The 12,459-nt window shown below is 32.8% G+C and overlaps 2 protein-coding genes across 2 annotated transcripts; one reads left to right on the top strand and one right to left on the bottom strand.

The window, feature by feature from the left end:
* Positions 1 to 3,495: 3,495 nt before the first annotated feature.
* LOC7481806 (coatomer subunit delta) lies at positions 3,496 to 8,929 on the top strand. The gene is made up of 12 exons (XM_002322358.4): positions 3,496 to 3,670; positions 3,993 to 4,024; positions 4,113 to 4,152; positions 4,619 to 4,842; positions 5,142 to 5,384; positions 5,479 to 5,650; positions 5,957 to 6,264; positions 6,925 to 7,120; positions 7,212 to 7,365; positions 7,908 to 7,970; positions 8,081 to 8,177; positions 8,620 to 8,929. The coding sequence occupies exons 2-12, from the start codon at positions 4,022 to 4,024 to the stop codon at positions 8,707 to 8,709; spliced, it is 1,590 nt and encodes a 529-aa protein (XP_002322394.3). The 5' UTR covers positions 3,496 to 3,670; positions 3,993 to 4,021; the 3' UTR covers positions 8,710 to 8,929.
* Positions 8,930 to 9,062: 133 nt separating this feature from the next.
* Positions 9,063 to 10,399, bottom strand: LOC7476737 (uncharacterized). The gene is made up of 2 exons (XM_002321786.3): positions 10,183 to 10,399; positions 9,063 to 9,614 (listed from the first exon to the last, which is right to left on the bottom strand). Exons 1-2 carry the CDS (start codon positions 10,234 to 10,236, stop codon positions 9,297 to 9,299), a joined length of 372 nt encoding a protein of 123 aa, XP_002321822.1. The 5' UTR covers positions 10,237 to 10,399; the 3' UTR covers positions 9,063 to 9,296.
* Positions 10,400 to 12,459: the final 2,060 nt, after the last annotated feature.

The following is a 12,459-nucleotide window of genomic DNA, read 5'->3' as shown; positions in this document are numbered from 1 at the left end:
TTTGCGGTGGGAATTTTAAAAATTTTCATTAATTTCCCATTCATTTAATTTGGATTCTCTAGAACACATTAACTTCTTTTCCAAGATCCAGCTTGACATGAGACTTGGGTATTTAATTAACTTGAAAATTTAGGTTTGAAATATATATATATATATACACACACTTTTATTGGGGGTCTAAAATTTTAAATAATAAATTAGCGGTAAGATGTAGTCCATATATATGAATGAGATAATGTGCTATTAAGTGATTTAATAACAATATTAATACTAAAACCCTATTTATTAATTTGAAAATATAATCTTCTATTTAATATCTTTATTCGATCAATGTACATATGTTTAATATATAAAGAGACTATTAAAAACACTGATTATCTCTATGTATTAATAAACATACATGAAAATAATTAGAAATATAATTTTCTTCATAAATTTAATTACATTAAAGGTTTTTTCCTCTTAAAACACTTGCAATGAAGAAGATATACTCTTCCTTTAAATAATTATTTGAATGGAAAAACATGAATTACTAAACCTAAATCTCTCATACTAATTATAAACAATTTGAACAATCAAATATAAGATATAATGTCCAATGATGCTTGCTAATTTTCTTATATAATTAAATTAATTTATATTAAAGCCAGTAAGCACATGGAAAACTGCTTTAAAACCATCATTGTTCGAATCAGACCGTCCAGGGAAAAGAATAACATGAACATATTGTTGGTCTACAATTAGAAGCAGTTTTACGTCCACTTCAACCTTATTCACTCCAGTGTTGATCACATGGTCCTCGCAGCCAACAGCAAAACTTGGGCTGCCAGTCATATATATATATATATATATATATATAAAAGAAGATGTTAAAGTTTAGGTAGATAGAGATCGAGTGGAAAATCAAGGGAAAATATTGAAAAAAAACACGCACCCTCTCTCGTCATTCATGCTGATTCTCAATTCTATAATTCGAAGATCTGTGTGATTCACCAAATAATTGTTGATGTGGTGTAGCGTATTTGTGATTGTTGTTGTGATTGTTTTTTATTTAGAAATATATTAAAATAATATTTTTTTTGTTTTTTAAAAATTATTTTTAATATTAGCGTATCAAAATGATCTAAACATATAAAAAATATTTAAAATAAAAAAAATATTTTTAATTTTTTTAAAAATATTTTTAAAACATAAAAATAAACAGTGTAATAATCTTGTCGTAATGGCACATATATTCTGTTAGTTTTCTTTGCGTTTTTTCTATAAAAAAAAAAAAAAGAAGAAGAAATTTTAATAAGCTGTCCTCATCAAGGCCATGCCAACATCGAGCGAGTCAAATATTTATGTTATTAAACATTGAAGGCTTGCACTTAGCGAGAAACTTGCAAAACAAAAAAAAAAATTGTTAAATTGCATGGGAAGAAAATTAAATAATCATGTAGAGATGATAAATGAAGTTGTAAATAAAACTGTAAAGAAGACGAATAAATTACGTAATGAAAAAAGCATATCAAAGTTAAAAACAATAAACTTATAAAGAATAAATTGAAAGAAAGATATGTATTGCATAAGATTTGAGAAAGTTTATATTAAAATTATTACATCAAAGTAGTTTAAAAGAGTGTTTGAAAACGTGATTGTACCCGTGTTTTTAAAAAAATTAAATTTTTTTACTAAAAATTACTTTTTTTATATGTTTTGGATAATTTTGATGAGCTGATTTCAAAAATATTTTTTAAAAAATAAAAAAAATATATCATTTTGATGTATTTAGCTTGAAAAATATTTTGAAAATCAACCACAACCACACTCCACAACATACCTTATAAATAAAACCTAGGACTTACTTATAAGAAAAATTGGTTAAGTTAAAAGATATTAACGAAGACGAACATTAATATCCAAATCAAAGAAGGAAACAAAAATCCTAAACAAATAAAACTTTGAATTCCTTACAACGACTTAACAGGAAAATTTAAAAATAAAAAAATCGTAAACTCTTCTAAAATAATCTCCGTCATAAAATATTCCAAGTCAAGTAAATTGTCCTCCTTTAAACAACATTTTTACACATTTATCTATAATTTAAATGTTTGTTTTGAGCATAATTAGAAGCCCATTAACCCTCCTAAGAGCCCATATATTCTCAATAAACAGAACAGAAAATAGGTCAGGCCTGACTATGAAATCAACAAGCCTGTATATCTGGGCCTCCAATAACATCAACCTATGATAAGGTAGAACTAATTCCAATTACATTATTGCCTGTTTGTTTGCTAGAAAATAATAAAGTGAATTTTAAAAAAATAAATTATTTTTTGATGTTTGATAATATAATAAAAAATAAGTTGGGAAAAACTTTCAAGTGTTTGATTATGTCATGAAAAATGAGCTGGAAAATAACTTATTAATATTTTATTTTTTTCAAGTTTATTAAAATAACGAGAAACAAATCTTACAAATTAAAGAGTTGAATGAGAATGAAGTTGAAAAAAATATAATTTCATAAATTATCTCAAATAAAATAAATAATAATCAAAATAATAGAGATTAAATCTAAAAAATTAAAAAATTAAAAGATGAAGAAATTAAAATAATAATAATTAACTTTTCATGAATTATTTCAAATAAAATAAGTAACAATCAAAAGAATGAGGATCAAATTTGATAGATAAAAAATTTTAATTAAAAAATGATAAGAGAAAAGCAAATAACAATTATAAAAATGAGGACCAAAGTTAATATAAAAATTAAATTCTAAGGGATGAAATTGAAAAAAAAATATTTAAAACAAAATATATATATATAGCAATCAAAAGTTTGAGGACCAAATTTGATATAATCAGCAAATAATATGACATTTCTAATTTTTTCACAACTTCTGGAAAGTGTTTTCCGCCCAAAATAAAAGCGAAACACTTTCCTAGAAACCAAGCCAATTTTTTTTTTACTGGAAAGTGTTTTTCGTTAACCAACTTTTTAAATAACAAATAAATACAGGAAAGTTTGGAAAGTGGTTTCTCAAAAACCACTTTCCAGAAAACAAACGCAACCTAGAACTCTCTTCTTAAGAAAATATCCGTAATCAAATAAAACTCATCCCCTACCACCCACCACCCATTGTAAAATAAAATCCATCCCGGTAAAATAAAACTCAATTTAGATCTGGTTTGTTTTTACGTTTCAAAAATATTTTAATATTTTTTATTTTTTTATTTTAAATTATTATTTTTTAATGTTTTTAGATCATTTTGATACGTTGATATCAAAAATAATTTTTTTAAAATAAAAAAATATTTTTTGATACATTTCTAGTGAAAAGCACTTAAAAAAACAACCGCAACTACACTCCCAAACATACTTTTAATCATAAGGGGTGTAGCTTAATCGGTCAGACCCTAAGTTTGTTTTTTAGAGATCACTAATTCAAGTCCCATAAATCTTAAGGTCAATGGAGGTTTATATTATCATTAACTTCAAGGTCGGTAAGATTGGTCGAGTGCGCACAAGCTGTCCGACAACTGCATTAATAATAATAAAAAAATAAAAAAAATAAAACCCAATTCCTCGTCTCCTTCCTCGTCTTCCTCACATTCGCCCGGTCACTCTCTTATTCACAGCACGAACACCCCGTTTCTCTCGCACAACACTCTCTCCGCTTCCAATTCAGGTAACTAAATTTCCTCCTTCTCAAGTCTCCACCGTCGGATCTCTCTCACTCAAAATCAAATTTCAGCCATTGATCCATCGAATTTCAATCCGCGATCTCATGATTTTGTTATTACTATCCCACTTGTGCTTGCCTGTCAGATCTGATATTTTAAATCGTTGAATGAATTCGTAATTTTCCTTGGTTTTCTCAGAAACCAAACATGCCCATTTCGTGATCTCGCTGTTTAGTTAGATCTGAATTTACCTCTTCGTAGATCCGTGCAATTTATATTTTGATTAGATAAATTTTTTATTTAATTTCTTTTGGTTCTGTTCTGTAGGTGTTAATTTCTGTGCCATTTACATCAGGATGGTAAGATTTTTTTCCTCCTCTTTTGCTTGTTTTTATTGAATTAAAATAATTTATTTCGGTGGTAAAATCTAGTTTTGATTCAATGTAGGTTGTGCTTGCGGCTTCTATAGTGAGCAAGAATGGTAAAGGTGAGTTTCTTGCGTTTAATATTTTTGCTGTTAATTTTTTTCCCCGTAAATTTCGAATGCAATAAGTTAATAATGTTTAGTGTGTTTTATTTTAATCTGAATTAACATTCATTGTTTTAATTGCACGTAAATCTGTAAAGCACCGCACCCCTTATTAATGATTTTTATTAATGGTTATAAACTAGGTGTGCAAATCTTGAGAATTACCATTATAGATATATGTTTTGCTCAGATTTGAGCATCGTGGGTCCTGGGTGTATCGGGAGGCATTTTCTGTGGTTCCCATAAATGTTGAGATTTGAGCAGGTGTATGGTGCAATGTTAGTGCTGGAGGTTCTTTCATTTGTTGAGCTAGTTAACCGTGGATTTGATTTGGGATTAATATTAGTAACTGTGTTGTTGTAGTGAGGCTTTTTTGTCTTGTGTGTTGCTCTGCTTGATATTTTTTGGGTTGGTTCACTTGCAGTGCTTGTTTCGAGGCAGTTTGTGGACATGTCTCGGATAAGAATTGAAGGTCTCCTTGCTGCTTTTCCCAAGTTGATAGGGTCTGGAAAGCAGCATACTTATGTTGAGACTGAGAATGTGCGTTATGTTTACCAGCCAATAGAGGCTATGTACTTGCTGCTTGTTACGAATAAACAGAGCAACATTCTTGAAGATTTGGACACTCTGAGGCTGCTCTCTAAACTGGTATCTTTCTTTCATTTGCCTATGTTTTTTAGCAGCTTCATGTTCTTAAAATGGGACATTAAAATGTTTTATGCTCTACATTGGATGCTAAGGAGTTGAGTTGGCTCCTGGCTACCCCCTTTTTTTCACATGCTTGTGCTCATGTTTGCAATGTTTCTTTATCTTTTTTATGTTTGATGGCTCCTTGTACTATTCTTACTAGATTTTAAAAGCTTTGAAACATGATTTTTTTTCTATGATATTCATTTCATTAATGTACATATAAAGGCTTTAAGTTGATTCCTTAAGTTTGCTTCTAGGTACCTGAGTATACCATGTCTCTTGACGAAGAGGGTATTTGTCAAACAGCTTTTGAGCTGATCTTTGCTTTTGATGAGGTTATCTCTCTTGGGCACAAGGAAAATGTTACTGTTGCCCAGGTTAAGCAGTACTGTGAGATGGAGAGTCATGAAGAGAAATTGCACAAGCTGGTATTGCAGAATAAGATTGATGAGACCAAGCGTAGAATGAAGGAAGAAGCTAGTAAGATTGACCAAATGAAGGTATCTATTTATTATAGCTCCACAAATAATACCTGCAGATTTATGTCCTGTACACAGCACTATTAATATTTCTCATTTTTTTTTCTTCTTGTAGATTGAAAAGAATAGAGGTAATAAAGGAGGTTTTATGTCTTCAATGGGCTCTGGAAGAATTGAGAGCAGCTTTAATGATATGAGCATTTCCAGTGGCGGAGGAGGTGGTTTTGGAAGTGGATCTGGGTTTGGATTGACCAGTGATGTTGACTCATTTTCCAGCAAGCCTAAAGGTTTGTTTCTGCTTTTCTGGGCCAACTATAGACGTTGGTTCTGATTTTGATAACTAGCAGATTAGATTTGTCTGGTAGATGTAAGTATGATTTGTAATAACTCTTAAAAGTTTCTAAGAAAAAATGTTTTACACTTGAACTTCTTGACTGTTTGAAATTTTTTAACAACAAGGTTATAAATCCTCATCTAATTAATTCTGTTTGCTGCAACCTATTTTTGAACATTATTATTTTAATTGTCTCTGGAAAATATGGTTCCAATTATTGGGGAGTTTACTTTTGATTGAATATATCTGGCATCACCAGTTCGTCAACCTTCATCTGCCACTGCTCCTCCCAAAGGCCTTGGCATGAAGCTCGGCAAAACCCAAAGGACAAACCAGTTTTTGGAATCCTTGAAAGCAGAAGGTGAAATGATCGTTGAAGATGTGCAGCCATCAAAGTCAACCCAGTATACATCAGCTGCTCAAAAACTAACTGATCCTGTCACTTTGACTGCTGAGGAGAAACTCAATGTCACTCTAAAACGGGATGGTGGAATGAGTCACTTTGATGTTCAAGGGCATTTATCACTTCAAATTCTTAACCAAGAAGACGGGCTCATCCAAGTTCAGGTCTGTCATCTATCTCTTTCTCTCTTGCAATCTGTCTTTGTGCCCACACACATGATTTAGGTAACAAAAAAATTGAAAAGAAAAACCATTACATGATTATGAAAAGAAATATTTTATGTCTCATCAAGTGAGAGATGACTAGGCATCCACGACTTTAAACTATGAGAACTTTTAAGTTTGCACTGGGAAATTTCTTTACCATCATCTCATATTTGTGAGCAAAAGGGTTTCTACCATTTTCCTAGTTTTGCTATTGTGTCTTAGCTGAATGCTCATCTTTCCACATCAGCCACATCACTTTATTACTGTTCTTTTTTACCTAACTTGAATTTACCTAAACATTTGAAATGCTTAAACTTAATCGAACTAGGTTGGCTTCCTAATTTGATCTATATCATCTGCGGCCATGGTGGGATGTTGCTGAAGGGTTGGATCATTTATAGTAAATCACACTGTCCCCTCTGATGAATAAACTGCTTTTAAATAGTTTGTTTCTATGTCTACTAGTGGCTGCTTAACATTTACAGATAACTAGATTTTGATTTGGCAAGAGCATCAAGCATTGAGTAGCATGTATTTACATGGCTTTGGTTTTGAAGTTATTGTGGTAGCTTCTTTGCTAGTTCTTATTGACATTATTATTTCTGCTTTGTTTTGCAGATTGAAACTGGGGGGAATCCAGGTGTCATTTTCAAGACACATCCTAACGTGAACAAAGAATTATTTGCTAATGAAAACATTTTGGGCTTGAGGGATCCCAGCAGACCTTTCCCCGCTTGTCAAACTGGGGATGCAGGTGTTGGTCTTTTGAAGTGGAGAATGCAAAGTGTTGATGAGTCAATGGTGCCCTTGACAAGTGGGTACAAATCTGAAGCAGCAGTTTATCTGATCACTCTACACTTTCTGCTGTTTGCTCTAATGTTATGTTTAATTCGTGCATATTGCAGTCAATTGCTGGCCATCTGAGTCTGGAAATGAAACATATGTCAGCATCGAGTATGAAGCGTCATCCATGTTTGATCTACGAAATGTTGTGATCGCAGTTCCTCTACCAGCCCTTCGAGAGGCACCAAATGTTAGGCAGATTGATGGGGAATGGAAGTAAGAATTTTGCTCCATTATATTCTCTTTCATTGGTGTATCAGGTTGAAGTGAGTTTGGTGGAGATCCATATGTTGGGGCAAATAGAAATTTTATCTGATTCTGATGTTATTCTTTCCTTTCTGAACATTTGGCTTTTACTAAAGTGAGATGAAATGCATGAAATTGTTAATCTAGAAATTTGATTTGGAAATGTCTGTTAAAGTTCCTTAAAATTATATTTCAACACCAAGTAAATTAAAAGCCAGAAGGATTGCCATTCAGGCACATGGGGGGTAAATGCGAGAAGCCCTTAGGTGGAGGAATCATATGATATTTTCACCTTAGCTGTAAGTGTTTTGTGCTAGGATTCTGCATGCCCCTAGGAATTCTTTGAAATCACGTGATTTTTCTGGAAGATTCTTTTGATGTTGTTGATGCATGCTATTTTATATCTACTGATAACCAATGTGTGCCATCCTCTTCATCTCCTACTTTTCACGGTATACATCATATCAGTCGAAGTGGCCATTCAATATTATTCATTATTTTCAATCCTGCAGGTACGACGCAAGAAATTCCATCCTAGAATGGTCCATTCTTCTCATTGATAACTCAAACCGCAGGTAAGCAAATGTTACGAGTATTTTTTATCACTTCAGACCCTGTGCTTGATATTTGAAAAATACACCTGGTTCTAGGGTTTCTTATAACGTGCCATAATCTTTGTGGACAGTGGATCAATGGAGTTTGTTGTGCCATCAGGAGACTCATCGGCATTCTTCCCCATTACTGTTCAGTTTTCAGCCACTAGCACATACAGTGAGCTAAAGGTTTGCTCTTGTCTAAAATCTGTTTGATTTTGTTAGCACAACTATTAATAAATGAACTTGTACCTGTATAGAAAATGGTTGCATTTCCAATTTGTGAACTATCTTCCTCTGTTGGCCTTTTTTTAATGATTAAAGTTGATTCAAACCCATTTGAAGATCTTCACATGTAAAACTTGCATGTGATTGATAAAATTCGCATGTAATACAAAATAAAGCTGTATAGTCAACATTACCGCCCACAGCTCATAAAGATGAATTGTGCTATCATCATTGCACGAAATCATAAAGTTACAGTCACTGCTAGTTGTTGCAGTTTGTTATTCTTGTTCCTCTCCACTGTGTAGTGGGTAATATCAGGGATTCAAGCTGATTAAAAGCTTGGTTCTTTTAGACTTTCTTCCAATTATCTTTACCTCGAGCTTCATTTTTTCTCTTTTTGCAGGTTGCCAATATCCTGCCCCTGAAAGGTGGAGCTCCTCCAAAGTTTTCCCAGAGGACTCAATTGATCACAGAGAATTACCAAGTAGTCTGAGTGATAGATACTTCGCTTGAATGCACCGAAGTATGAATTATCTCCGAACTATTTAGTGTTTGTTATAAAATTTGATGAGTACGTTCGCAATTTCGAAATTATTGATCTGGCATCTAATGCACTTAATTCTGTCTAGTTTCTTTTTCTTATTGTTAGTGTAAATAACCTCCATGGAAACTGGCTACTTTCTCTTTTCTTATTGTTATTTCTATTATTTGTAGATGATAAAGAATATATACAAGTGAGTGTGCGTGTGTTTTTTTTATGCATGATAGATACTCGGAAGTATCCCAAATGAAAAGAAAAAAAACAGGATGTAATAATGAAAATTAAAGGAAATATAACACCCCACATGCTCTTCTCACTCAAATGTTGAAGCTTATATTAGTCACTACGAAATTATCATTTGATGACAATAATCAGCATGTTAAATCTTATTACATGTATTTTTTAAATACAAATTACTATAACTGATAATGACCCAACATATACTTGTTTACACGTATATAGATGAGCACAAGTAACTCTACATACATGAGCTGCTATGTTGGTTCCATTGGAGGTCCAATAAGCTTTAGGCTACAAAACTAATTTAATCCCGATGGAGTACGGTTTTCTCCCTGAGATGGACGTGCTCCAAGTATGTCTTCTTCTGGATACCATAGTCTGCTCTGTGGGTTCTGTGGCATATTCATATTCTTAAGCCTTCGAATTTCCTGATTCTTATCACTAAGGGCTCTCTTATAGTACTGTATTTCCTTGTCTTTGTGAGCTACTTGTTCCTCAAGGCCATTCATTTCCTTCATACAACGTTGGCATGTTAGGTCTCCATGGGGATTTCTTTCTAGTAAAGCTTCTTGATCCTCTCTCAAAAAATCATCAGGCCTAGTTTGCCGTTCAACAACCTGGAAAAACAATATATATATATAAATGTAAGAAACAATTCAACAACATGCAATGGCTTGAATGATAACAAAAGCCATAGTTGGATTGGTCCTCTGTGTTGGCTACAGTTCACAATAGTTTCAAGTTGAATTTTGATAACACTATAGTCTTTGATAATACATCCAAACCCCTCTTCATACAAACTGTGTAAGAGGTTCTGGAAAGCACCTTCTTTTGAGCTCTACTAACCAGTTATGTAGATAATTTTGAAAAACCAAATGAATCTCGTCCCGGTCAAGCTCGCATCACATGTAGGTTAAATTAACCTAAATTAATTCATATTAATAAAAAGAATATCATTTTGATTTTTTTTTTAAGTTAGGCTGCAGGCTGACTTGTTGGGTTGGCCGGGTCAAACCGAATCAATTCTAAGTTAACTTTTCTTGAATACCTAGCTTAGAATAAAAACGGATCAATCAGTCAGGTCTTGAATCAACCCATAAGTCCGAACCATGCTATAATGATGGAACTCTTTGATAGAAAACAAAATAAGAAACCATGCATCAAAGTAATTCATTACACACTCACCTTTTTATTCAGCAACTTCCGGAACATCTTTTTAATCCACTGAATAATCTTCATTGGATTCTATAAGAGATCAAAACTGTTCTCTATATATGATCAAAACTGTTCTATATAAGAAGCAAGCAAACTCGTGGATATTAAAAGCAATATTCACCTAGGGCTTGTGTTTTTCAAGCCGGCTGGGTGCATGAGAGAACCACTTTTTTTTTCTGTTGTTGATAATATTGGTGAGAGAACACTCGAACGCTCCTCCTATATATACTGTTTTCAGCGATCACAGACGAACAATGACAGCTTTTTACGTATCTGAAGAAATTTCCGTAAAAGCGTGTAGTCAAGGACTGCATATGTCAAGAAATCGAAAGGACCAGGCATATGTATTGACCATGTCAAGAGAATGACTTGATCGTTGTTTTCTTTTAATGATCTACATAGGATTAAAAACAATGACATTTTCTTCCACTGGGTAAGTTGGTGGATTCACTACTTAATCATTTTGCATGGTAATTAATCAACTGATCATCCAATCTCTTCTCATATATAGATTTTGTACTTCCGATTGTTGCTTTTCCAGTTTTTTTTATATGTATTAATATTAGAAATAATTTTTTATTTATTTATAAATTTATAATATTTATTTATTATTTTAATGCGGTGATGTTATAAATAAATTTTAAAAAATAAAAAATATATTATTTTAATATATTTTTAAATAAAAAATATATTTTTTTAAAAAACTGTTCACATGCTCTTAATCCTTAATTATTAAAAGAAAAAAACCCGGCTAATTGTCAACGGGCACGGGCACGGGCACTGAGATATGTAACCAAGTCCATTCGCAAGTCAATAATTCAAAGTTTCTAAAATCATACTGTTCGTATTTTTACTCTTCCGTATGGAATTTGCTGTTGAATTTTAGAAGGCTCCCTTGCACAGTAGTTCGACCCATTCACATCCCACGTTTAAAAATCACTATGCCTACTCCCGGAGTTATTGAACCTCACCTGGGTGGCAAGGTTTGGATTACTAAGGTGAATAGATTAACCAGGATTGATAGTTTCAAGATTTATATAAAAATAAATTAAATTAGCATTATTTTTGTAAAAAAAAGGAGTTAAATCAGGTTTTAAAAATATTGGTTATAATTGTTAATTGACTTCAGTAATTGACAGGGTAAACACTCACCGTATTTAGTATAAACCAAAATCAGATTAGGTAGCGGGCATAATTTCACAATAAGGAACTGGTAAGACAATAATCAGCGAAACCCATCTCTGGATGCAAATGGTTAAGCCAGCGGTCCTAAACAAACAACGATTTTTCATGATATCGACAATTTTTAAGTATGAGATGGAGACCCATCTGGATTTTTCAATTCCAAAGGCAAAAACTTCTCTCTCTTCTGGAGTGATAGGTTTTTGTTTTTTTGTGGCTTTTCACATCTATCCTAGCAGGGTATGTTGTCATGCCTTTTTTAATGTTGACCCATCTGGAATTTGAACCTGCCATTGTAGTTCTCGCTTCTAAACTTCCACTTGTTTCTAGCGTTAGTTCATCCGCCGCACTCTCTCTATGTTGCATTCTCTGCAGCTCTTTTTTGCTTGCTCAAACTCCGTGAACGTGGATGTGAAACAACAAGGGTGGTTGATCTGGGGGGGATGTGAGCTTAAATTGTTGCACAAATGGGCTTTTGAAGATGAAAAGTTAATTCACGGAAAGCCATCTGTGACTGACAACACTGTTAGCACATATAGTAGGTAAAAGTTCATCTTCTTGCACTGTTGTGTCTTCTGCATCGTAGTGACTACTGACTAGGTTCTGCAGTTAAGCATCGCTTGGATAAAATATATTCTTTTACATCTGGGTTTTTCAATTCTTTGCTGAAATATTCTTCTGGGTTTTTCAAATCAACAAAATTGTTTCAACTGGCAATCCATCATCCCAAAATCCATATGAATATTGGCAAAACAAAACAGACGGTCTTATGACATGGAATTCGGAAATTGATTCTTCTTTTGAATTTTACTCTTCATTCATGACTGCGAGATTTTATCCGTGGCTTATTGATTGGGATTAAGGGTTGGCTGGTGAAGTTCCATAAGTGGGTTTGATAGAAATTGGTATTGGAAAGATGGCGGCGGCGACAAAGAGGAAATGCTGTAGAAAATGGCTAGTTATCGTCTTCAATAAAATAAAAAATAATGTAAAAGCTCGTTTTCACAAGTATTTTTAGATCTTCTAGATTCAATACATTAATGTAGTTATCAAAGTGGCGAACTC

The sequence above is a fragment of the Populus trichocarpa genome, chromosome 15 (assembly GCF_000002775.5).
Source record: "Populus trichocarpa isolate Nisqually-1 chromosome 15, P.trichocarpa_v4.1, whole genome shotgun sequence".
Lineage (NCBI taxonomy): Eukaryota > Viridiplantae > Streptophyta > Magnoliopsida > Malpighiales > Salicaceae > Populus > Populus trichocarpa.
This window is presented reverse-complemented; position numbering and strand designations above follow the sequence as displayed.

What these genes read in the sequence shown, in the direction of transcription:
- LOC7476737 (XM_002321786.3), bottom strand. Translation starts at nt 10,236, where the DNA reads ATGAAGATTATTCAGTGGATTAAAAAGATGTTCCGGAAGTTGCTGAAT. An exon ending in GGAAGTTGCTGAATAAAAAG is followed by an intron (nt 9,615 to 10,182) that starts GTGAGTGTGTAA and finishes TTGTTTTTCCAG; the next exon opens with GTTGTTGAACGGCAAACTAG.
- LOC7481806 (XM_002322358.4), top strand. An exon ending in CAGATTGATGGGGAATGGAA is followed by an intron (nt 7,366 to 7,907) that starts GTAAGAATTTTG and finishes TCAATCCTGCAG; the next exon opens with GTACGACGCAAGAAATTCCA. An exon ending in GCACATACAGTGAGCTAAAG is followed by an intron (nt 8,178 to 8,619) that starts GTTTGCTCTTGT and finishes CTCTTTTTGCAG; the next exon opens with GTTGCCAATATCCTGCCCCT.